This window comes from Protopterus annectens, chromosome 3.part0 (assembly GCF_019279795.1).
Source record: "Protopterus annectens isolate FY-2018-M chromosome 3.part0, PAN1.0, whole genome shotgun sequence".
Lineage (NCBI taxonomy): Eukaryota > Metazoa > Chordata > Ceratodontiformes > Protopteridae > Protopterus > Protopterus annectens.
The window spans coordinates 909,753,911-909,780,922 of NC_056731.1; the positions used below are offsets into that span (position 1 = coordinate 909,753,911).

Genomic DNA, 27,012 nt, shown 5'->3' on the forward strand with positions numbered 1-27,012 from the left:
CAAACTCCAAGCACTGCATTCTTTGTTGCCCTTGTTTTACATATTTCAGCCCTTTCCAGCACATACCCGTGACACTTCTTTTTTTATATATTTCAAAAACTTTGAGAAGTTATGTCTTACCATAACCTTCCATCTCTTCTTGAGTGATGGGTTACAGCTCCAATCCTCAAAACTGATACGGCCGTCATATAGCTTGCGCCAGCCAAAATGCTCTTGATCTAAAGGTCTACCCATAAAGCCCCTTTGTATGTTACCTCAGATCAAGTTTGCAATCTTTGAGAAGGAAATATACATATACACATGAAGAGAGAAACTTAACATCTATGAAGAAGCCATGTCCAAGGAACATCCTAATTGAAAGACCTAGGACAAAGATCTCTCTATCAGGAGAGCGAAGGAGGGGAGGGATGTCAAGAACAGATGAAGATCGACAACACAGATGGAACATTATGGTAAGACACAGCTTCTTAATCTCATGTCCATCTTCATCTATTCTTGACTGATGGGACAGAGTCCCCAACTACTTTAGATCCTGGGTGGCCATATAGAAGAATATTCCTGAGAACCACAGAACCAAAGGCGGCTCTCCCCTGGAGACCAAATCCAATTTGTAACGAGTGATGAAGATATGTGGACTAGCCCATGTGGCTGCTGTGAACATCTCAACCAGGCAAGCCTTTGAATGGAAAATAGCTGAACTCTAATACACACTCTAATATGGACATCGATCTGGTAGAATGAGCCTTGACCAGCAATGACTGTATTACCTTCATTTATGACAAAAACAAAAAATCTAAAACTATCTCTAAGCCATTTTGACAAGGTAAATTTAGAAACAGATTTTCCTATGGTTGTGCCAGCAAAGGAAATAAACAACTGATTTCCTGAATTCTAGTTCTGTTGAGATTAAAACACAACTGTCTGTGTACATCTAATAAGTGTAGGTACTATTCTCCCTTATTGGTAAAATCTGAAAAGACTGGTAGGCCTATAGCCTGACTGATGCTGGTATCAGAAACCACCTTTGGAATGAAAGATGGACTGGTCCTGAGTGTAACTCTATCCTTATGGAAAATTAAGTAGGGAACTTTGAACATAAGGCTTGCAATTCGGATACTCATCTTACAGAGGTCAGAGCTATAAGGAGAAGCATCTTCAAGACAGAAACTTCAAGTCACAAGAAGCTGCTGGTTCAAGAGGTGAAAGTACCAGTGATTGCAGAACAACAGTTAGGTCATATGGAGGTAGAGGGTCTTTAAAGGGAAGCTTTAAGCGAATGGTTCCCTTAAGAAAGATTTTACATAGTCCATGCAAGATTAAAAATAAATCTCCGAAGCCATTATGAAAGTTAAAGATAGCAGCTAGAATGACTAATAGTAGATGAAGAAGCTCCTTTTGTAAAAAAAGCTTGAAAGAAATTCTAACACTTGCTCTACTGGTGCTGAGAAAGGGTAGAGACCATTATCACAAGCCCATATAGAAAACCTCTTCCACTTACTGAAGTAGAGTTTCCTGTTAAATGGTTTATGCGATGCTAGCAATATTTTTCTTACCGGGGATGATCATCATGCCTGGCGACTTAACAGAATTGGAGGAACCAAGCAGTCAGCTTGAGGCTTTGAAGAATGGGATGTACTAGTCCCTGAAGGCAAGACAGAAGGTCTGAATATGGGTCCAGAATCCATGGACGGTGAACTAGATGAGGGCATAGGAAAATAAACCATATTTGTCGAGGCCAGTAGGGTGCAATGAGAATTACTTGGCATCTTAACCTGGCTGTTTTCTTTAGAAAGAGTGGGATCAGAGGGAAAAGTGTAGAGAAGAGCTGGGGGCCAATAGAGTAGAAGAGCATCTCTCGGGGATTCTCCCTGGGAGGGGATTAGGGCAAAGTAGCTTCTACACTTGGTTTTGGAGTGAAGCAAAGAGATCACAGCAAGGATGGGCCCAGCGACGAAAAATTATCTTTGCTGTCATGGAATTGAGAGACAACTCGTGAGGCGAAAGAATGCACCTGCTCAGTTTGTCCGCTACTACGTTTGAACTCCCCGGGATGTGCACTGCTATCAGAAAGCAGTTGAAGGCTATAGCCCTTTGCCACACTCTCACGACTTCTCAACACACTAGGTAGGATTTGCTTCCCCCTTGCTTACTGATGTACCAGACTACAGACAAGATGCCTGAATTGCAATTGTTCCTTGAGGGACGGAATGAAATGTCTGCAACTCCAGAAGCACCACCCTCAACTCCAGGACACAGATATTCAGATTGGCCTCGGTCATGGATCAAGTGCCTTGGACTCGCTGTCCCAGATAATGCCCCATGCTACCCCATCTAGGAAGCGTCCATGGTCACTATGGCTTTGGGTTGTGGAGGGAGAAAGGGGTAGCCAAGAAGAAGTTGATCTGATTGCATCCACCAGGATAGGTCCTTTTTGCAGCAACTGGTGATAAATATTAGATGGTTCACTGGGCGACTTAGACTGGACCACTGATTTGTTAGCAACCACTGCAGTAATTTCATGTGATATCTCGCTAAAGGGACCAGAGTTCTCCATTGCCATGGACACCAGGGTTTGGAGCATCTAGCGAGCTTATACTTTGAGGTGAGGAGCAAATTGACTTAAGACCTTATTGTGCTCAACCTGTGAGCAGACAAGGAGGCTACACAAGAGTGCATGTTAAGACGATTTCCAATAAATTCCATATCCTGAGGAGGACTCAGTTGGGACTTTGACAGTTATGCCTAGATTCAATAAATTTAGGGTGATCTCTATATCCTTCAGCAGTAGATGTCTGGTGGAAGCTGTGATGAGTTAGTCGTCTAGATATGGAAACACCCGGAATCCATGCAGTCTCAAGTGAGCTGCTACTGCTGCCATGCATTTATTGTGAACACTCTGGGGGCTGTGGTGAGACCAAAGGGCAGCACCCTGAACTGATAATGACTGGCTCCTAGCCGGTCACAGAGGAACCTTCTTGAGCGTTTGTCCAATTTTATGTGGTAATACGTGTCCTGAAGGTCTACAGAGCACATCCAATCATTTTCTTCTAAAAAGGGAAGTAATGACCGAATGTGACCATCCGGAATTTGTACTGTTGAACAAAATTGTTTAGAATGCGGAGATCCAAAAGTGGTCTCCAGTCCCCTGTCTTTTTTTGCACAAAAAGAATCTACAGTAAAATCCGGATCCTCTTTGGTCTTGTGGGACTTCTTTGACAACTTTTTCCTAGCAGCTTTTGCACTTCTAAGGCTGCTTGGTCCCTCTGACTGGGTGGAACATCACGGAGCCTCGATCGAGTACTTGGGTAAAGGGAAAAGGGGATAAAATAACCTCTGGAAATTATTCTTAGCACCCAGGTATTTTTTGTTACAAGTCACCAGGCTGTAGGGTGCAAAGAAAGTTCCCCAGACTGCTTCCAGAGGTAAGCAATCGGGCCTCCATTCAGCAGCGCTGATAGGGTTGGCCAGAGGAAGACTGCCTCGTACCCTGGTTCTGCTAGTCACTTCTGCCTCTAGGATGACGTCTTCCATTTGAACTCCTCCCCTCTGCCCCGAGGAGAGTCTGTGCCACACATGTCCAGGAAAGGCTTCTGGGACTTTTTGACCCACATCTTCCTGCTCCTCTGATTCCTGAAATAGGCTAATTGAGGAGCAGAATAACGTATGCCCACAACAGACAGTCTTTCCATCTTTCTCACACCTGGACAGAGTTTCCTTAACCTTGGGGCCGAACAAAGATGATCCATCAAAATGAGTACTGACAAAGACTTGAATGGCTCTGCAAACTCACACAGGCGCATCCAAGCATGTCGAATAGCAACACCTAATTTGGCTGACCTGGTCACCCCTTCGGCTGCATGTGCAATGAGCCATATGGACAAATAAGATATAGACTCCACTCCAGGGTAGCTACTTAGGAAGCCACTTTTTCCTGCACCTCCTCAGCCACAGTTCCCACCAGGATATCGGATATCTCCTTGATCAGATCCCTTTGGAGCTTAGTAAAGTGTGCCATAAAGTTCAAGGCCCTAATAGTAAAGGTCGATGATGCATAGACCAGCTTCCCAAATCTGTCACTCGCCCTGGACTCTCCGTTATGGGGCTGGGGAGCAGTGAAACTTTCCCCAGCTAGTTCCTTCTTAGTGGCAGTGGCTATCACCATGGCATCTACTGCTTATCCTTTTGCCCAATATTGATGATCCTCAGGAGCTGAGAGTATCCTATCTGGTCTCCAGGGAATTGGTTCTATCGAATCAGGAGCCTTCCAAGCCCGCAAAGTGATCAACTTAATAAATTAGTCAGTGGAAAAAGTCACCGAGGAAGTAGATGGGTGAGCTCCAAAGGTCTGCAAGTACACAGATTCCTCAGAGGAAGGGTCTTTGGACTTCCAATTACCCTGGTGTTTCAGGATTTTTAAGATGTCTCCAAAGGAGACATCCTCTGTGAGTGACCAGGGGGAACCCCCCCTCATCAAAATCCATGTCTTCAGTGACAGAATCCTCAGAGAGTCTAGGTGCTTCCTCTTACACAGTCTCTTCCAAGGGGGCTCTTCAGTGGGAACATCCGAGTAAGACTCTGAAGTACGACGGTCTATGGATAGTAATTCTTGCAGCCTTGGAGCTTGCTGTCCAGGAACGGAGGTTGGTGGAAGCTCTGGAAAGGCAGGCGTCAAGGGATGAGAGACCAGTAACACAGGAGCCACCTGAGAAGTAGCTCTGGCTAAGGCTCTCTCCATGGCTTGGAAATCAGGCACCCCTGAGGAGGGATGGGAGCTTGGAACAGAGAGAGACAAACTCGGAACTGGGGTCACACCCACCCCGAGACACCCACCTCCAAGTCCTGAGCAAAGGAAGAACCCACAGCCGGCGCAGACCGAAGTGGCAAGATCTGCTCAAAATAAAAGACATGAGATGACTCGAGCCCTCCAGACCAGACAGCGGAAGATCGCTCCCGGGGACCCATCTGTTCCAATAACACAGAGGGAGTAAGAGCGTGCTTGGAACTGAAGACAAAAGCAAGTTGGAGCTTGTGTGCTTGGAATAGACAGCTTTAAAGCCTCGGAGGAGGTCGGAGGAAGAATACATGTAGGTGTGCAGGGAGAAAATTCCCCCGCTCCATGTGGAAGGAGGAGGCCGAGTAGGAGGAGGAAGACCCCTAGCCATCAGAAGATGGTCCACCAACCTCACAACATCAAATTCAGATAGAATCCTAATGGAGCGAACGGACAATCCAGAGGGGGAAATCGGGCCTCTCTAAAAAGGGGCTTGGAAGTTGACCCTGAAAAGGGATCGATTTTGGGGAAATATCTTGTCCTGTGAGTTGGTAATGTCTCAAGTTTTCAGTACCATGGAAAAAGATACAGGCTGCGGTGCTGTGAGAGATGCCAGTACCGGCATAGTAACAAAAACCGCTGGTGTCTATGTAGTTGTAGGTGCAGAGGTCATAGTTGGCGCTGGAACTATAATAGGGAAAGATGACACTGAGAGATAGTGGTCAGTGCCGATGACTCAGTACCTTGTGATGTCTTTGAAACCTTGGGTCTCAGTTCCGTAGAAGATCCAGCAGAATGGCTTTTATGCCTTTTTGGCATCGGTGCCAATGAAAATGTCAGCATTGAATGACTGAATTTTGAACCATAGGCCGGAGGAGACTGGTTGGCCTTGGACAAGGCTTCAAAGGGGACCTTTAGGAGCCCACTGAGAATGAGTTTATTCTTATGTTCTACCAGGGTGCTGGTACTAAAGTCCTGGCAGATGGAACCCTCAAGGTCCAGGTACGGAGCACCTAAGCAATACAAACATTTTTTGTGACTGTCAGAATTTGAAATTTTCCTGCCGCACTCTTGACACTGCTTAAATCCAGTGGTTGTAGATTGAGATTTATCTGCCATTTAAGAAGAAAAAAATTTAAAAAAGGTCAGCGTACGATAAAGATCCTACCAACAATGGTAGGAAAGACTTCTTGTTGGTAAAAGAAAAAAAATGGAAAGAAAAACTACCAGCTATGGTAGGCGAGAATACAAAGTGTTATAAGGAAAGGGGCAAGCAGTTGCACTAAAAAGGGGTAGACTAGGTTTGGAAAATCAGAAAGAACAATATTATACCCAAGGAGTATATAAATGCAGAAAATTTAGCTGTAAATCAAAAGTTACATTTAGCTGCAAGAGCGAATAGGTTCATGCATCTTTCTGTAAGAGAGGCAAACGAGATCAGAGGTCATGTACACAGAGGCATTATCGTAGACCTTTAGCTCGAGAGTTTTTTGGCTGGCATGAGCTATATAATGGCCATACTGGTTCCGAGGATTGGAACTGTAACCCATCAGTCAAGAATGGAAGAAGACTGACATCAGATTGATAGATTTCATCTGAAAGGATGTTTAAGCCTAGTGTGTCGTGAAACAAGCTGAATGTTGTGAAAGGAGAACTGGACATCACAAACCTTTACTTAAACTCAATGCAGTTTAAATAAAAAAAAATATTTACTGCAGAGCTAAATGGAAATATTTGTTTGGATTAATAGGTGACGTAAGGGGAGAGTTTGATAAAGTAGCCTCCAGTCACATTATGTAAAATGGAGAGACCTGTATTAAAGCTATTTGCACTGCTCTCTTGGGCCAAGACCAAAACCAGTCACTCCCAGATTTTTTTTTTACAGCTCTACAGAGTGATACATATAACAACTGGCTTCCCAATATACCACATTCTTCCTTTGCAGCTCAGCACCTTGCAGTGTTACCTAATAAAGTTCAAAATTGTTGCTTATGCTGTTTCATCTTCCCCCACACAATACTTTCTGGCATATCTACACTCTGTTCAACAGCTTCTCTTTGTTTTTGTTGAAAACAACAGTGACTTGAGTGAAGCAATCTGGTAGTGTAAGCTGCCCACCACCACTGTTCCTTGTCCAGATCTTTCAGCATCTAAACTGCTACCTGAAATCAGTTCATACAAATCATACTCTGGGCTTAATCCCCCAAACACCACAAGTTCAGGCTTCAATACCCTAACTTTTTCACTTCCTGACATTTCCAGTCCATACCCTGTGACTGACAAGTGGCAAAAATTCCACCTCATTTAAAGTATACTACCAGTCTGTCAGGAATTAACCTGCCTGCCAAAAGGTATGTGCCTCAAAACTTCATTTTCCACATCTTTGCTACATATCTCATGAAAAATAATTACATGTGCCTTAGATACATACAGATATTTCACAATGTATTATTATATCCTAGGTGAGGAGGGTTTAAGGACTGTGGAAACAAAGCAGAAAATTGTAATAGGTTCATAGGTTCATAGGTTCATACTAGGCTATCTGCCCGAGGGCATTTACAAGCCTAGCCCATCGTTTTGTGGCTTACGCCACCCCTTAAGTATGGGGAACTATACCCATTATTTTGCTGTGCCTCTGTCGAGCAGTGACACTGAGGTAATCCCTGGGGTATATTTGCCATCTCCCATCCATTGGTCAAGATTTCTCTTGAACAAGGCCAGCGAGGTGCTCTGCCTCACATATACCGGGATTTTGTTCCACAGCATAGGGAGTCTTTGGGTGATGAATCTATCCCTCCAGCACGTCCTATTAATAGCCGTGTCGAGGTTTAAGTCTCCCGCCCTTGTGGCTCTGGTGGATCTAGATTTTTGAGGTGAAGCATATTCATCAAATCTGGGTTTGACATGGCCTTGTATGTTAGGCAAAGATCACCTCTGAGCAAGCGGTGGCGACTGAATAGAGTTGGAGTTCTTTCAGTCGGGCAGCATAGGACAGATTTTGAGACCCTTTATCCTTTTGGTGAGGAACTTTTGTGGTCTCTCCAGCTGCTGCAAGTGTCGGGTCAGATACATTCCGAATTGGGCATTGTACTCAATCATTGGTCTGATGAGTGATGAGTAAAGACCATGACCTCCCTTGATCTAGATGAGAATCCCTTCATGATAAGGTGGGCAATGTAGAAGGTCTTCCTAACTACTTTAGCTACATGGGTGTCGAATGACAGACTACAATCAACCTGGGTCCCCAAGTCCCTGATAACTTCTTCTGTGCTCAGTGGATTGCCACCTATTTGGTAGCTAGGGGTAACCTTGTTTTTCCCGAAGGGTATGACTATGCATTTTTTGGCATTTAACTTTAGGCCATGGCTCTGGCACCAGTTATCCGTTTCTGTGAGACCCTTCTGAAGGATATCTGTGTCAGATGTGTTTTCTACTATGGCTCCCAGTTTGCAGTCATCTGCAAACTTTGTCAGCCATAACCCTCCTGTGTTTGCTTGTACTTGAAAAGTAGATGCCAAACAAGAGTGGGCCCAGGACTGAGCCCTGTGGGACCCCACTTGTGACAGGCTTTGAGTCTGACATGGCGCCAGCAACTCTGACCCTGTGGGTTCTGTCACTCAGCCAGTTTGCAACCCATCTTGTGATGTATGGGTTAACATTTAAGCTGCTGAGTTTTTCAATGATACCCGAGTGAGGTATTGTATCGAAGGCCTTCGCCAGATCCAGGTAGGCTGTATGGACTGCCTTTCCCTCATCAATGGCTTTGGTGACTGTTTTGAAAAAGTCAACCAAGTTTAAAAGGCATGATCTGCCTTTGACAAAGCCAAACTGGGTTGGATCCAAGGTCTGCAAATTCCCTATGTCTTTATTTATGAGGTCCATTATGATCCTCTCCATGGCTTTGCAGATAAGGCTTGTCAAGCTAATAGGCTGGTAATTTCCAGGGTCGGTGGAAGCACCGCCTTTGTGAAGTGGGACCACAGTTGCAGTGTGCCACTCCCTGGGTACATATCCAGAGGTAAGACTTTGATTAAATAGCTGTCCTAGTTGTGGGTTTAATTCCTCATTGAGTTCGTGGAGCACACAGCCGGGACACCGTCGGGTCCCATGGATGCTGTGTTTTTGCTTTGGAGAGAGCAGTTTTAACTTGGGCGTTGGAAATGTTTGGGGGCTGCAATCGTTTGGTATAGATATCTCTCCTTTTGGGGAGAAGTTTGCACTGAACCTGTCAGCCAGTATGTTGGCAATGTCTGTAGGATCAGTAATCTTCACATCATTTTGACTAGTTCTGAGCATATCTGGGAGTTTCCTCCCAGGTTTCTAACATAGCTAAAGAATGCCTTATGATTGTCTTTTGAGTCTTTAGCTATTTTTCTCTCAAAATTTGCTTTGGATGATTTTATGAGAGCTCTTAGTTTTTACTTATAGTGATCAAGGGTGTCTTACCTTTTAAGGATTTTGCTCTATCTTGTAGTAGCTTTCTCCTTTTGTTGTAGAGTTTGTTTATGGCTGGGGTCCACCAGAGTGGACGCTTGCCTTTGGTACAGAGAGTCTTTGTTTTGCTTGGGATTGCCTTATCCATGCAGTCCTGCAGGTGCTGGTAGAAGGCATTTGTGAGTGATTCAGCGGCTTGAGTACTGTTTTCCGCCGCTCGGGGCCTTAAAGGAGACCACACTAGTCTTTAGAAGTGTGAAGTCGGCTTTCGAAGTTTTTACTGTGGGCTTTTTATTTCAGGTGGGGTGGGATGAGGACCTCCAGCGAGATTAGTTTGTGATCTGATCTCACCAGTGAGGGGTATACTTCCAGTGTTGAACATTGTGCTCCCATGTTCGTGATGATGAGATCAAGTATGTTATCTCCTCTTGTGGGGATGGTGACTAGTTGTTCCATGGCATTTGAGTTTATGAATTCCAGGAACTTTTGGGCTAGGGTGTTTGGGCTTGAGTAGTGTTCCCAGTCTATATTAGGGTAATTGAAGTCACCTAGTATGATGGTGTTTGGTGATACATTTATCCCCTCTAGTGTTTTCAGGAAGGCCATGTGAGGTTCCTGAGTTTGTGAGGGTGGCCTGTAACATGCTACAATTTGCAGAGCAGTCTTGCCTATGGTTAATTGCACCTGGATGGTCTCCGATGCATCGTGCGTTGCCACCAGTCTTGAGGTGTGGGTGTCCTTGATGAATATGGATACCCCCCCCTCCTTTCTTGGTATTGTCCGGATTTTGGGGCGGAGCATGATATGAGGTAAAACCTGATAGTGCTGGGGTGCTCTCAGGAGCCTTGAACCAGGTTTCTGTCACAGCACAGACATCGATGTTCTCCATATTGAGAAGGGCCTCGAAAGTGCGTGCATTTTGAGATTTAGACTTCTGGCATTGAGCAGCATTACCCTTAGTTTTTTCCTTTTTGTGTTCTAGGGTGGTAGGTTTAGAATTTGAGCCTTGCCTAAAAGGCACTATGGGGGTGGCAAGAGCCTTTGCCAATATCCGAATCCCAGGGTGACAGGTGCAAGCCGTCCCTTGCGAAGCAGCGTGGCTTGTCCAGCATGTCATCCCAGGCAGACAGACACTGGATCCCCTTTGAATGACACCAGTGGTTAAGCCAATTGTTAAAGCTGATCATCTTATCTCTGTATTGTGGCATCATTCTTGGTGAAGGTAGGATACTGCTCAAGGTCAGGGTCATACCTGCCTGGGCTACATAATCAGAGAGCTCCTCAATGTCTCTTTTCATGTAGTCCAAGGAGGTGCGTCTCAGGTCGCTCACACCAGCATGGACAATGACTGAGTCATATTTGTACCTGCTGTTGAGAGACCTGAGTGCTTGCGTTATGTGGCGGATTCTAGCGCCCGACAGGCAGCTTACTGTGACCTTCTCCTTACTCAGTCTGGTGAGCGGAACGTCAGTGTGTCTGACTATGGAGTCACCAATGACTAGTGTGTCTGGCATTGTGTTTGGCCTTAAGGGCTGTGACTGTTTGACACTCTGACTGTGAGGTCTATGTGTTGCAGGTGCTGTGTTCTGAGGTGGTGGTTGTTTGGGTGTCTGCTTAGGTGGCCTCTGCTGTTTTGGTAGATTTTTGTTCAGAGCCTCCGAGTATGTCTTTGTGTGTTTATGTGTATGATTTGAGGTTGTGATGGTACTATGTGAGACTGGGTCTATAGTGTGTGTGGTAACCTTCTCCTCCTGACTGGTCTTGCCAGTCCTATGTTGAGAGAGCTCAGCCTCCAGTTTGGCCGTATAGTTGCATCTCTCGCATGTATTTGTGTTTTGTGGGAGGAGGAGAGGGTTGTCTGTGTACATGAGGCAATTGTAACATTGCCTCAAAATTCCCAGGTTCACCAGCTGAGCAGGAGAGGACACTAGCAACTGATCCGTCGACATGCTAGAAGGAATAGACAAAAACTTTGAAAAGGATTCCGGGGGACGTGGGTGACAGAAATGGGGGTTTGCCTTTTTGGGGTACTATCTATGACAAGAGTGCCGTATCAAGGTAATAAGTACTGTAGGAGCAAGTGCTAGGTTTAACAGATAGAGAATAGTCTACTTGGAGTCAAGTAGAGATGATCTTTTTAGTTATAGGATATGCTGATTAGATCAGTAGTATAGTTCGAGGAAGGTAGTTTTAAGGGAAAATTTGAAGAGTGTAATTTAGGTAGCCCTAATAGTTTAAATCTGCTTAACCGGCGTTGCCCTAGTGTGCAACAGTAGCAGCTCAGCAAACTTCAGCTAAATCGCATAACGCGTTTAGCGTTTTATATCAGGGGCTGAAAGAAGCTAGGAACTGGCCCAAACGACCAATAAACTACAAGTTGCTGGCTGAAACCTCACAAAACTGGACCAACAGGCAGCTCAATGCTTCCCACTCCCACTGGATAGCAAAGGAACTTCCTCCTTTCCAAATTAGGTAAAGAATCAGTAACAGGAACTGCAAACAAAGTCCAGGGATCAGCAAGCTCTGAAACTGGACTAATCTAGCTTAGCAAGGCGGAAAACAAGAGATATTTTGGGTTTTTTTTTTTTTCAAGAGACAAGCAGAACAGATACAGTAAACACTTATAAATGCTATAAATCGGCTATCACAGCCTACACAAACAATTTGCAACAGTTACAGATATTTAAAGTAACAAACTGAGAAACAAGTGCAATATCAGAATAAATGCAGAATAAAACAGTAGCAATGTATCAGCAAACAGGCGAAAATACAGTAGCAAGATAAATAGAAGTGGAAAGCCACAAAAAAATACTTATATCAGGTAATGTAATGGAAACAAAGAAGAGGTAGAGACAGTTGGAGCACACAGTTTCAAATTAAACAGAATTTGGTTGGAATAGCTCTTTGAGTGGAGTTTAATCTTTGTTAGGAAGTAACAGGCTATGGATTTCAATGACTCTCTAGAAATATCATCTCCTGTGCTAGCATCCTTGTTAAATCAGGCAAGGAGTAAGCTACTAATGGATGACAGAGTAAGCCAGCAGTGCAATTAAAGCCTTTAGATACTTCAGAAGCACAGTAGTGAACAAAATGAAGCTAAATTACCTAATGATACAAAGGAGGAAATAAATGGATGATAAAAACTAGGAAATAAATGTCAATTACTGAAGTATGCTACAAAACCTAGCCTGCCAATTCCACATGTTGGGGTGTAATTAAAAAACATCTGAAAAGTGGAAACATTTATTCTATTCTGAATTTGTTAACTAGGGTACAGTTCTGATCCCACTGGACCTATTTCAGTCAAACATATTGTACTGCCAAAGCCTGAGTACATACACATAATAATCACAACTTTCAAGAATCACCTGCAAGGCAGTGATATTTACCAAGTCACTGATGTTCTTTCATTATGATAAATCACTGCCTTCTGACAAATAAACATGCAATGCATCTTCTATTAATGAAAATAATTAAAAGTTACTAGCAATTAGCAAACAACTTCTTCTAGTTGGTGTTTGATTCCTTTATCCTCATTTTGCCTGTAGTTGTACAATGAGCAGGACATTTAACCAGACAGTATTACCAGATAAACCCTGAAAAGGACACTTTTGTTTAGTGTGCTTGCCTAGTTAACAAGTAAATGAAAAAAGAATACTGAAAAAAGTTATAACTAGCAGACAGAAACCTAAAAATGTACCAGCTCCTGGATAATCAGGGTAAATAAAGAGGGAGCAGAATTGAGGAAAAATCAACTGCTAAAAACATTGTTGGCAAAGTTATGCCTTTAGGTTGTTACCACTGCATGCTTACTAAGAAATCACTGCAATTTACTGACAAAACATGATGTGCAATTTCTACCAAACATGGAATAGAGACATTTAGATATGCAACAGCAACCTAACATCAAAGCAAGAATTAATGATTCAAGGAACACAGTTCATTTGTAAGAAGGATGGAAAATTCCATTAAATTTCAGATAAAGTGATCTCAGAGCCGATGCTACATAAAGCACAAGAAAAACCCAGCCAAACTATACTTTTCACTGTGTGCGATCCTAAACCTTTTGTAATGGACGGCCTATGGGATATATGCAAATGACTTCTTAAGGACACAGAGTGTTTCAGCTACATGGCTTCTGAATGCCCATGACATGACCATGTATGTACCTTGCATGTGAAAGGTAAACACCTTAATCACTGTGCCACCTCCCAACCTCACTGTCCATAACAAAATACTAGGACTTCATTACTAAAATGAATGACAATAACTGAAGTACTGTTTAAATAATTTATTAAAAAGTAACATATTCCATACTGTCAGTCATAACCACTAAAAAATAGATAAAAAAAAGTTTCTATTTCAATGTATACAGATACATACTCTTGTTTTTACAGAGCTGGACAATGGGAGTCTAAATTAGAGTACAGACAGCTAATCTGGCATCTTAGATTAGATGCAACCAAACAACCAGGTTTAAATAACAGCATTTCAATTACATCAGTTTTAAAGCTTACAGCAGCCACGTTATAATCATTTAATAACAATATTTACTTTTATATTTCAAATATTCTAAATGTTTACGGTTTAATGTTATTAAATTTTATTTGATAATTATTGTTATTTTTGTATCATACACGCATACAATTTGCAGACTGGGGTGGTGATGCTGCGGTAGCGTTGTCGCCTCACAGTAAGATGTTGTCCTGTTCGATTCTCAGCTAGAGCGTCTTCTGTGTGGAGACGTGTGAATAGGCATACCTTCGTTGAAGGTTGTGCGTCAGGGCTGGTAACTCAGCATGTAAAAATCTACTGCCAATCATTAGCGGACCTGAGTTCCGCTGTGGCGACCCCTAACCTGGAAAAGCCGAAAGACAACAACAACACACATACAATTTGCATTAATTGTTTACATGTTTTTATGTATATATTAACATTTGACCATTTGTTGAACATCTTATTTTAATTAAAAAACAAAAGTATGTATCATCATCTTCTTTTGGCTGTTCCCGTTAGGGGTCGCCACAGCGGATCACCTGTTTCCATTTCTTCCTGTCCTCTGCATCTTGCTCTGTCCCACCAACCATCTGCATGTCCTTTTTTTTTTTTTTTTTTTTTTTTCTGCATGTCCTTTCTCACCACATCCATAAACCTTATCTTAGGCCTTCCTCTTTTCCTGTTACCTGGTAGCTTCATCCTTAGCATCTTTTCCCCAATATACTCCGCATCCCTTCTCAGCACGTCCAAACCAACGTAATCTTGCCTCTCTGGCTTTGTCTCCAAACCTTCCAACCTGGGCTGACCCTCTAATATACTTATTCCTAATCCTGTCCACCCTAGTCACACCCAGTGCAAATCTTAACATCTTTAACTCTGCCACATCCAGCTCAAACTCCTGCCTTTTTGTCAATGCCACTGTCTCCAACCCATAATGTATATGTATCTATATACAAAAAGGGTTTTATTGTACAGTCTAGTTTTTTTTTTTTTTTTTTTTTTTTGCGAGTATAGCTATCATGTAACTTTGTACATGTTATTTAAGGTAACCATTTGAAATGTCAGGACCCGCTAGGGCAAGTCCTGAAACATAGAGATTGAATGGCCAAACGATCAGACTCGCATATACCAAGTCTAAGATACCATTTCTCAGAATAATCCCTTTTCTCCAGGGTATAGCGATCTCCAAGTCAATATATATACGTTTGGGGAGCACAGTGGGGCCTACCCCCCTTGCAAAAAGAAGATCTGAAGAGAAGAGTGATTTTCAAGATTTTCTCTTCAAGTTTTCAGCTTTTTTTTTTTGTCAGTACTCGGCATTTCGAGTGCTGACATTTCAATAGGGAGCCATTTATTTAAACAGTACTTCCAACTACTGCCATAAATTCTGCTAAAGTCCTGGTATTTTGTTGCAAACAGAAGTGCTTAATAATCCCAGCTACTTATATTTAAATTGTTCATGGTTCTTTGGTTATCCTAGTTCAGTTTACATGTGCAGCTTATTTTCTTATGTTTTTTATAAAACCAGTATTCCATAAAAATGAATGCACACCTATTTTTGCTTTCTTTCACTTGGAAAATTAGAATTAAAATATTACCTTCCACAGTAAGCAAAGATGGTGCAAACAGCTTTAATACCTTCTTTTCCTCAGAAGACTCAATTGTCTGCAACACAAAGACAAAACAGGAAAAACTAAAGAGATGCAGCCACACCATGAAATAAGGAAATTAATATGTTGCATACTTTTAACTTATAAAATGTCCTTAACTAGCTTCCAAAATTGCAAGTTACTTTGTAACACAGCAAGTATTCAAGAAATAGATTAATAAATTGTTTTATTTACTAATGCCTGCTCTCCCTCACATGGTATTCAAAAATAGCTTCCACTGGCAACATCTTCCAAAATAATCTGCATTTGAAGTTTTGGATGATGTTAGCTCATATTTACAATGAAAAGTACCCTGTTACACAAAATGTGCTTTCCTTACAGTACTTACTACACTCTCACATACCCAATCCATTGGCTCTGGAAACAATTTCACACAAAAGACAGAACCACGAAAGTGCACACAAACTGAACAAAGTTCTCATCACCACAGATGACTAAATGTCCCAGTCTTCACAATAAAATTAGATAGGCATGCAATCAGATCAAAAGAAAAAGGGATAGGGGAGCTTAAGTTAAAGACCTGCTCTGGTAAGAGTTTTTAGCTGAATCCAGAACAAAAACAGAAATAAAAAAGGGGGGGATAATTAGTAGGGTATATAAAATATTTCATAATTATAAGAATCAATGACGTGAAGATTGGGAAGAGAGAAACTAGAAAAGTAATTTATAAAAGAGAACAATGGGATGAAATATGTATGCCTCCCAAGTACCGGGAACTTTTGTGGCAATTGAGACTGGATGCAGGTAAACCACCAGGGCTCAATGATAGTATAAACATTAGTAGTGTCCTGAAGTTAAGGACTGCCCGACTATAGCCTTCAAGTCATCCTGGTTTACTATAGATTTGTTTATTTGTATTTTACATGATGAGACCAATGTAGACCTTCGTGCAAAATATAATTACATGCACTAGTTATTAAATATATTTGAATTCATTTATTCATATATATATTTATTTACATTTTTTATATACGTACATTTTTTGTTTAAGCTTTGGTACAAGCCACTATTTAATATTTAATATTTTATTCTTAATATTTTTAAACATTCATTATATTTAACAACAACTTAAACTACAATAGTAATTGTGTAATATTCAGTTTTTGAACAACATGAGATTTTTTTTAAGTTGGTTGATGAACTTTTCACCAAATTCAATTGTGGTTGAACTACGTTTTTTTAATCGATGAAGTGTTTTACAAGTTGTGATTCACACATATTTATGTATTTATTCAATGGTTTTCAGGCTTCCCATTTATTGCATTTTATTCTTTATGTTATATGGGAATCAGTATTCTAATTTCATGCCTTGGTGTTTAACTTATGAATATCCCTTTAACATCTTATTGAATTTATGACTTAATTAATTATGCATATTATGTGACCCAGGTTTGGTATATAACACTTGAATATTTTGCATTTTTATTGAACTTGAAAAAGCTCGGTATTGCACCGAGCGAAAGCGCTTGTTTTTAAGTGTGGTGGCTTTCTAATAAAGGATTTATTTACTGCTCTGGTTGGCGTTTCGTCCTTGGGTCGTGAAGTGCTCTTTTTTGCCTCCCAAGTATGCAACAAAGCCCAGAAAGTTTGGGATATTTGCTTGGTAGTACTTGCACAGTTATTTTATACCTCAAGCACACAAATTTTCCTCAGGTAGATGGCAAACATTGGAGGTGTGATGAGGAAGAAAGAGGTAACTGCAAGTATAAGTTTTGGGTGTTGTATGAATTGACAGATTTTAAAAATTCCCTACAGAGTACTCAAGTCAGGATATTGGATACTGGGTGAGCAAAATGGCTACACACAAGGAAATGATTCTTCTGAGCTGGGACACAGGATCTGCATTGTCTAGACATAAGACCTTATTAAGTGTAATTATGCTGGCTGACAAAAAGAATTACTAGAAAATGGAAATCAGTCTAAACCAACTATATTTAAGTACTGAATATTATTAAAGGGATAAAATAATTAGAAGAGGGATTTTTAGAACAGCTAAGGAGCAAATTACATAACCATAAATGAAAACTGTGGGAACAATACATGCATAATAATTTTCAGGAGGAGCAGTGAAGGAAATGCAGGAATTCAGCAACTTATGTAAATGTTGGACAAATAATAGTTACAAAGAAGGAATGATGATAGTTACAAAGAAAATGGTATTTGATGTATAATGTAAATAAACAGAAAAATGTTACCATGATTTGTTTTCTTTCCAGATAATGTATGTTTGCCAATATCTTAAGGAATAATTTAATAAAAGGTGTTAAAAAATGGCAAACAGCAATTGGCAGTGGAATTGCCAAAGCCAAATTAGCACACTAAATCTGTGGAAATGTTGACTGCCTTATTTAAGCATTATCGCTGAACTCAACAGCAATGGAAAAGACACAAAACCTGTCCCACAAAATCTAAAGAACAAACTTGTGAACTAGCAACAGAGTAGCAGCACAGGAAGCAATAAGAAGGCACAAAAGAATACAGGGGGTGGAAAGAAGTGGGGGGGGGGACTTGACAGCAGTAGTTCCCCAGCTCATATTACTTAAAATCTGGGCCAACCACAGCCACTTTACTACAACTAGCACAAAGATCAGAGTCACTGCAAGGTCAGAAATGCATGAGCCTCCAATCATGCCTTACTCTCCCAGATATGCCATCTATGTAACAATGTTAAATTGCAGTCCACTTTGCTTGAGTTTGTGGTAGCTCAGATCGATATAAAAGACCCCATAACACTTACCTAAAAGAAAGTTCCCCAATGCCATGGCCAGATTTCCACTAGCAGTATAAACACCGTGGGTCTCCAATGAAAAAAAGGCCACTAGCCTAGTGAGAATAACCCGGTCACCAAAAGCTCAATAAAATAAACATACAGGTATAGTATGCCATTTAATGATGGTATTACCACTCTGCCATTCAAGTGATGAAGTACTATGGCCCTCTACAAGCAGACCATCAGCAAATCACGGAAAGAATATGCACCCTAAAATACTACTAACATATGAGCATCTGCTTTATTTGCAAACATCATATTGCAGCTCACTCCGCATCATTTTGGGGTTCAAGATTTGCAAATTTTATCAGTTCATCCTACATCTATTAACCTAAACCTAAAAGTCAGTGGCAAACACATCGCAACAATACTAGAATATATAAACTATACTGTCAGACTTTTTTGCATTTGTAAAAATACAACTTTGGCAGAGGACAAGAATAAAACATCACCTGCTTATGACAGATGCAGGTAGTTTAGTGAAATGTTTCCACCCTCCATTAAGGAGATGCACAGTCAATGAGGTATTTACATTTGTTAGAATTCCCGGTGCAGAGTCATTTCCTGTTCTCAGGTAAAGTCTTGACACATTTACAGCCTGAAATGTACGCCGTAGATTTAGTTATGTCTACATTTATCTCAAAGCTAGAAAACACAGTCAAACTGTAGCACAGGAAATATTCACAACACAAAACAGCAATAAATAAAATGAAATAGACACAATTTAGACAGACTATGCTGTACCTTAGAATTGGAACTGCCTTGAAATCCTTCTCCACACCTCTGCCATGCTCTACAGAGAGATGATGCAGTGTTTGCAGATGTTGTACTGTCTTTTTGAAATTCTGTTGGCACATCATCTGGGAAATTTACACCATCTGCCTCCCAAGAGCCTCTTTTCCTCTAAAGTTTTGTGAAAAATAAAGTGAAAAAATTGGAGAAAAAGGTTAGCTAAACAAGATTAGGAACAATCAAGGTTGAACACTTTTTTTGTTTCTGAAAAGATCAATGGAAGGTCTAACTTTTAGTACTCTTCACAGTTTCTGACAGACCGTGTACTTGAGAGGCACAGAGACAGAAATACAAATATGACAAAGAGATTATTTCAGAAAATGACATTACAGCCATCGTATGCTTTACCAAAACCATGTGCAATACAACACATGTAGCAAATATATCTTATGTAAGCCTGCACCAATGGCATAGTGTTAAAGCCCAGGCTACAGCTCATGTAACCAAAGTGCGACTAACAGCTTGGTTACTTGATGGCATAACCAGGGGGATGGGAGTGCCCACACTGGAGGTGATTATTCCCACCTCACATGAGCCGCAGCACCAATGACAGGACTCACTGAAGACTGGAAATTCATCATACAGCTGAAGACCTGGTTAGAAGGATGTGGCCATTCAAGCTAATGCCGGTAACATCTGGTGGCACACGTCAAGGAGCATGCATGCACAGAGAGGGGCAAGCAGCTCTCACAGTGATGAGAGTGCTCACATCACTACTGGGTGATGGAGTTAGGGTCAAATGAAAAAAAAAGCACGCTCAGGGGCCTTCTTTTTGAGTGGTCATTAGAGACTTGATGGCTGGCATGCATGAGGGAAGACGACATAAAAATATACATATTAGCTGATGCAATGAACACAATGAGTGAGGAGATGGAGGGAGTGAAAGGATGCTTAGCAAATATTTATTCCAGCAAAAGGTTGCTTCCTAAAAGAGCATACAATGCGTGCGTATTCCAAAGAAGGGACCATGAAACCCTTAGAGTCTCCAAAAGGACTTGTGCTTGCTTCTAGCAAGACACAGCTATGAAATTGATAAACTGGCCAATATGGCTAGGTCAACAGGGAGACCATGCAGCAGACCATAAGAAATGTGGCTACCCTTAATTCAAAAGGCTTCAGTTAGAAAAGTAATCTGCACAAATAAACAAATATTAGAGTACTTCAGTATATTGGCAGACACATGCATGCACGCAGTTATTTATATGGTTTATTTAATATTTCTTAACCAGGTAAGTAAACAGTCCAAGAGCACTTCAGTCACAACTTGGGCTACAGAGACCAAACAAAACAATTAAACATGCAACAGAATGTAGTTATTCACACAGAAATTTACATTAACAGTAACATAACTATAAATATAACACAATACTGAATTTTCTTTTAGGAACAGTTCACTTTGAATTGTCAGGGAGGGGCAGTTCATTATTGACAGAGAAAATTAGTTAACAGTTCAGCTACAATGAAGCATTTCAATATATATGACAGAAGCGAAATTACTATTAAGGCAGGAGACAAAATACGTACTTGTTTTTACAATATAACTGCTTGCTAGCCTGCACTTCTGAAACACTTACAGGCATGCTGTTTTATCAGATATATATTTTTTGTTGTAGTTTGAAGCTAACAAGTTAATTGACTTGTCTTATTTCTTGTAGGAGATTGTTCCAACTGGAAGGTGTTATTTTTTCGGTAGTGCCTTACTTGTAAGGGTGTCTGTCTGACTGCAGTCTGTATTTCTAAAAGTATAACTACAATCTCTGTTAAGAGTCTGGTCTTTAAAAGGTGGACAAAATCCAGCATTACACAGCATTTAAATAAGGGTGTTAAGCAGTAGCTCGTTTCTTCCAGAAATTGACTTAACATGACACTTTGCATACTTACAGCATATGCTGCCTTACTCTTCTTACCTACCTAACAACTTTTCTTACACTACTTAATTTACAACAGACAGCACAAAACCACAAGTGACAGCATTTATATACCCAATATATAAAGATTAAATAAACCTTCGGACTTAACTCACTCGAAGGCGATATAATATACAACTCTGTTCTCCGTGACTCCAAATCACCCTTGTGCCAAATTTATAGTCTCCTGTACAAATTTTCTCTGCCTCAAAAGCTTGAGCTTACCTGGGACATATATTAGTTGGTGGCCCACTGTTAATATATAATTAACCATTACCCCCTCTCTCAAATGACGTTCAACAATACAGTCCTAAAACTAGCAACCCACTATCTGTGTGGCATTAATAAAAAGGATCTCGCTGTTTTTATCTGCTCTCAAAAACATCACATCGTTGCATTAACTGAAAACACGGACAAAAAATTACTTCTATCTTTCAAGATTCATTAGATTGAAATATGGCATCATACTAAATAATGCACCTGGTATGAGACATCAGGGTGGCACCATTTTTCTTATTACTCGAATGCCACTCAGAAATATAAACCACAGTTCTGTTTCATCACAGAATGACAAAAGCCACAACTGGATTCTCCATCAGTTAATTTCAGGTAACCATCTGAATCTCTGCATAAGCATGGTCTACATACCCACACCCTCTTCTATGAACATAATTCAAGAAACCATTCGTAACTAGTTTCCAACAAATATAAACAAAATACAGTTGTGTAATTTGCCCTTACCCAAGAGAGTCGATGTTTGAATTCTTCACTGTTGCAGTAATCTTTACACTACAGAGGTTGTGCCCTGCACAGGACACAAAAAAATGTTCTGCTTCCAAAAGCTCTGGCTCCCTCACACACCTTCACTCTGACTACTGACGGACTGCTGATTTCTTCTCCACAGGCTACCCAGACTAAAGAATCTTCAAGATTTTCTTGCCCAAAAGTCAAGGGGCATAGTCATCCTTAACTAGTAAATCTATTTTATATCCCAACAAATAACTGTATACAAAAGTATGGGGGTGGAGGGTGGGTACAGTTACTGCAGCCATGAGGAATTCAAACATCTACTGTTATGGGTGAGAGTAACTTACAACTGTACTGTGTTTATCGTTCTCACTGCTGCAGTAGCCTTAACGATATATGGATTGATGACCAAAGTCTATTCAACCTTGGGGGAACAGGAAGGATATGGATACAGGAGACCTTTGAGAATGGTGCTAGTAAAGCCTGTCCTAGATCTAGACAAATCATTCAGTCTGTAATGCCTTGTAAAGGTGTGTGCAGAGAACCTTGTTGCCACCTATGCAATACTTTGAGTCAACCCCTTTCCACTGTGCCACCAAAGATGAGGGTCTGGTAGAATGAGCCTTTACAAAGACTAGAACTGACTAAACAAAAAACTAAAAAACAAGCTTTACATTAGTGTAGCTCAATGTGTGTGTGTGTAACTTTAAGAAGCTATCCGAGGGTTTGCACAAATAAATACCGAGCACGTGCAAGCCTGACTGCTATTTAGTAAGCTGTTGAGATGTAAGCATTAAGGTTTACCTGTTAATCAGTTTGTTTACATTTTATGATGCTGCTATCCATCCTGATGTGTTTCTATATATTAAAAACCTCTAAACAAAATAACCCACCTGTTTGTCATCTATGTTAGAGTGGGACAAGCGAAATGATGTCCGAAGCAGCATGTCTAAAAGGATATTGTGTTAAAGGAAGGATGGCCAAAATGACTTCTTGCCAGAAACAGCTCCAGTTTCTACCATTTAAAGTCAGAGAGGCACCCGGTTGGCACAGGAGGAAAATACAGGAGTGGATCATCCCTACGGTTGAAAAAGGAGGAAAATACAGGAGCGGATCATCCCTACTGTATGTATAATTCACAAAATAGGTCAGAAACGAATTTCAAATATTAAAACATGCTCAAATAATTTCTTATTCACAAAACATGAAACAAGGCATATAGAACCCTGTATACGAAATTCGAATAAACTGATATGGCCTCTACTAATAAAAAAATATTCAAATTACCAAGGAAAATGTTTTGAAATAAAGTCCGAATTGTATAAAACAAATACAGGGTTGGGAAGGTGGCTTAATGGCTAAGGCGTTTGCCTTACAAACACAAGGTGCAGGGTTGGAGTCTCACAAGGGATAATTGGCTAGGCTTAAAATGGCTCACAAGGGCAGTTAGCTTAGTACTAATCTATGAACCTATGAACAATAAGAGGAAACAACTGCATTTTCGCTAAGCATGCATTTTTCGTATTAAAGATATCCAAGTTATTAGAAGTGCATAAAGTGTATGCATGTTTGTGCAGTATTACACTAAAGTTATTTCACAAGATACAGCCATTACAAAGCATATTTTGCAATGTACAGTATTTAAAAGAGTTTACTGTGCATTTGAATGTTACTACAAGCTCACAGGACAGTTTGTTCATAGGCAGGTACTAGGCTAATGAACCTTTCTGCAAATATATAGAGCTGAGTATATTTTTCTGTATTTTCTGTATTATAGAGCTAAATTGTTGCTTATATATCTGTTGTCTTAGTGTTCTGCAAATATACAGAGATCAGTATATATTTTTTGGGTTTTATAATTTGCACTCTGATTCCTCACATCTCTGTTGAAACTTTTCCCCACCCCCCCCTCATTGTGGTTTCTGTTGCTTCTGTGTTGTTAACTCAAGGTTCCCTTAATTTGAACTGTTAATAGCAGCAGTCTGCATTTAAAGTGGAACAGCCTTACAAGATTTCTGCAAATATATAGAGCCAAGTATATTTTTCTGTATTATAGAGCTAAATTGTTGCTTATATATCCGTTGTCTTAGTGTTCTGCAAATATACAGAGATCAGTATATATTTTTTGGGTTTTATAATTTGCACTCTGATTCCTCACATCTCTGTTGAAACTTTTTCCCACCCCACCCCTCCCTGTTCTGGTAGTAGTTTAAATTTGGTGGCTTTTGCAGTGCCCGCCCCACTGTAGATTTGATCTAGGACACTCCCCCAGTCCCATCTCTTTACCACATTCTACCTAATAAAACCTTTCTGCACTTGCTTTTAGTCCTTTTTAATTTAATTACATTTTTACAAACTGTGTGTGGACTAATATTGCTACATACTCATGTGTGCCAGCTTGCACTGCATGTGAATTGTTTTTACTACTGTTTTTGCTACTTTTCTGAAAAAAAAAAAAAAAAATTGTAAGCCTGTTTCCTACCTTTCCTGTAATTAGTGTTCCAGATGCAGATTTGCTGTATCCAGGACTATTTGTAAGCTTCTGAGCCCCCAAGCCTTTCTGTGTTGGAGGGAAGCCTTCTAGCTTATCAGTGGGAGTGGAAAGCACTAGGTAACCTGTCTACCACATAAGAAGTGGATCTGGCCCAGAATTTGTAGTTATTGGCCTTTTGGGCGGTCTTCCATCTCTCTCAACTTTCTGATTTGAAGGCCTGCATTTGCACTTGTCTCTGTCCTGTAACTCCTGGGCCCATCTCATTTGCTCACTCAAAAAAAAAAAAAAAATCTGCTTTTACTGTATTTGTGTTTCTTCCTACTTTATTTTGCTTTTGCATCATCTTAAAAGTACTCAGTTGTATTTATTACTGCTTGGTGTAACTCATTCTAAGCCTTTTAGTTTAAGCACTTGGGTTTCAGACCAGTTGTTTTACATTAGGAAGGTTTGTGGCCTGCACTGTGGTAGCAGGACAGGTAGCTTACATCCTTCTAAGTTGGGAACTGCTGATTGAGGGCTCAGTGTCTGTTATTCTAAAAGTGTATTAATTCTGGTTTAAGCACTTGGGCTTCAGGCCAGTTATTTTACATTAAAAGGGTTCGTAGTCTGCACTCTTGTGGGAGGAGAGGCTGGACTCTGCCCTTCTGAGCTGGGAATTTCTGGTTAAAGGCTTATAGTGCCTGCATATTTGAACTGCTTCTTACTGAAACTGGTACACCTTGTTTGCTGTAGCATAGACTAGATCCAGGCCTGCTGAATCTAGCTTTGTTTGTATAACTTGAGCACTAATCCAGGCATTCTTTAAAGTATTCAATTGTATTTATTACTGCTTGGTAGTAACTTGATTAAAGTGTAGCTATCATTCTAAGTCTTTTGGATTAAGCACTTGGGCTTCAGACCAGTTGTTTTACATTAGGAAGGTTTGTGGCATGCACTGTGGTGGCAGGACAGGTAGCTTACATCCTTCTAAGTTGTGAACTGCTGATTGAGGGCTCAGCGTCTGTTATTCTAAAAGTGTATTAGTTCTGGTTTAAGCACTTGGGTTTCAGGCAAGTTATTTTACATTAAGAAGGTTCGTGGTCTGCACTCTTGTGGGAGAAGAGGCTGGACTCTGCCCTTCTGAGCTGGGAATTTCTGGTTAAAGGCTTATAGTGCCTGCATATTTGAACTGTTTCTTACTGAAATTGGTACACCTTGTTTGCTGTAGCATAGACTAGATCCAGGCCTGCTGAATCTAGCTTTATTTGTATGCTGCTTGTTTGTTTGCTTGTTATTTCCCTGAAACGCTAATTCCACCTAAAACGCGGCTTTTCAGCGCTTGTGTGGATCCCTAGTGATATCTGCATTGCTTACTGTACTTATTTCCTTGTTTCACTTGAAAGAAAGTTACTGTTTGTCGTTTTTGCATTTAAGTTACCTGAAACACATTGCATTTACGTTACCTGGCACTTGCTCACTAAAGCAATTATATAAGTCAGCACTAAAATATTAAAAGCACTACACCCTCACAAACTCCCCTTGAGTACCTCGTTCCCCATTGGCCCTTTTTTCAATTATAAAGGAATTCCCAATACTATTCTAGCATGTCCAAAGGTCAGTTGTCAATCTCCTCTCCGGTCCAGCTGGTGAATCTGGGAATCTTGAGGCAATGTTACAACTGCCTCATGTACACAGACAACCCTCTCCTCCTCCCAACAAATTCCAACACATGTGAGAGATGCAACCATATAGCCATACTGGAGGCTAAGCTCTCTCAAATCAGTACTGGCAAAACCAGTCAGGAGGAGAAGGAAACCACACTCACTACAATTCCAGTCTCACACAGACCTATCACGACAGCAAACCAAACACATAAACACACAAAAACATACTCGGAGGCTCTAAATAAAAATCTGCCTAAGCAGCAGAGACCTCCAAAGCAGACACCCAAGCAACCGCTACCCCAAAACAAAACACGTGCAACACATAGCTCACAAAGCCAGTGTGCCGAACAGTCACAGCCCTTAAGGCTAAACAACACACCTGATACACTTGTAATAGGTGACTCTATTGTCAGGCACACTGACGTCCCGCTCACCAGGCTGAACAAGGAGAAGGTCACGGTGAGCTGCCTGTCGGGCGCTAGGATCCGACACATAACACAAGCACTCAGGTCACTCCAAGGCAAGTACAAATATGACTCAGTCATTGTCCATGCTGGTGTGAATGACCTGAGATGTACCTCCCTGGACTACATGAAAAGAGACATAGAGGAGCTCTCTGAGCATGCAGCCCAGGCCGGGATGACCCTGACCTTGAGTAGCATCTTACCCTCACCAAGAATGATGCCACAATATGAAGACATCAATTTCAACAATTGGCTTAAGTATTGGTGTCATTTAAAGGGGATCAAATGCCTGTAAGCCTGGGATGACATGCTCGACAAGCCATGATGCTTCCCTAGGGACGGCTTGCACCTGTCACCCCTGGGCTTTCGGATATTGGCAAAGGCTCTTGCTACCCCCATAGTGCCTTTTTTAGGCAAGGCTCAAAAGACAAACCCACCTCCATAGGTATCACAAGGGATAAGAAACTAAGAGTAATGCTACTCAATGCCAGAAGTCTAAACCTCAAGATGCACGCACTCGAAACTCTCCTTAGCATGGAGAAAATCGATATCTGTGCAGTAACAGAAACCTGGTTCAAGGCTCCAGAGAGCACCCCAGCACTACCAGGTTATACCTCATACCATGCGTTTCAGCCCCAAAACTTGGACCGTACCACAAAAGGAGGGGGAGTATCAATATTCGTCAAAGATTCCCACACCTCCAGGTTGGTGGCACAGCACGAAGCATCAGAGACTATCCATGTGCAACTAACAGTGGGGTAAAACTGCCTTCCAGTTTATAGCCTGCTACAGACAACCCTCCCAAACCCAGGAACCCCACTCG

The 27,012-nt window shown here is 41.1% G+C and overlaps 1 protein-coding gene across 1 annotated transcript in view; it reads right to left on the reverse strand.

Moving 5' to 3' along the window:
- LOC122796951 (DNA repair-scaffolding protein-like) overlaps window positions 1-27,012 on the reverse strand; it is a 1,499,749-nt gene that overhangs the window by 1,414,574 nt on the left and 58,163 nt on the right. The window contains exons 2-3 of the mRNA XM_044065726.1: window positions 18,887-19,045; window positions 15,301-15,367 (exon numbers count right to left, since the gene is read on the reverse strand). Coding sequence (XP_043921661.1) covers window positions 15,301-15,367; window positions 18,887-19,045 — 226 coding nt within the window. The remainder of the gene's footprint in view (window positions 1-15,300; window positions 15,368-18,886; window positions 19,046-27,012) is intronic.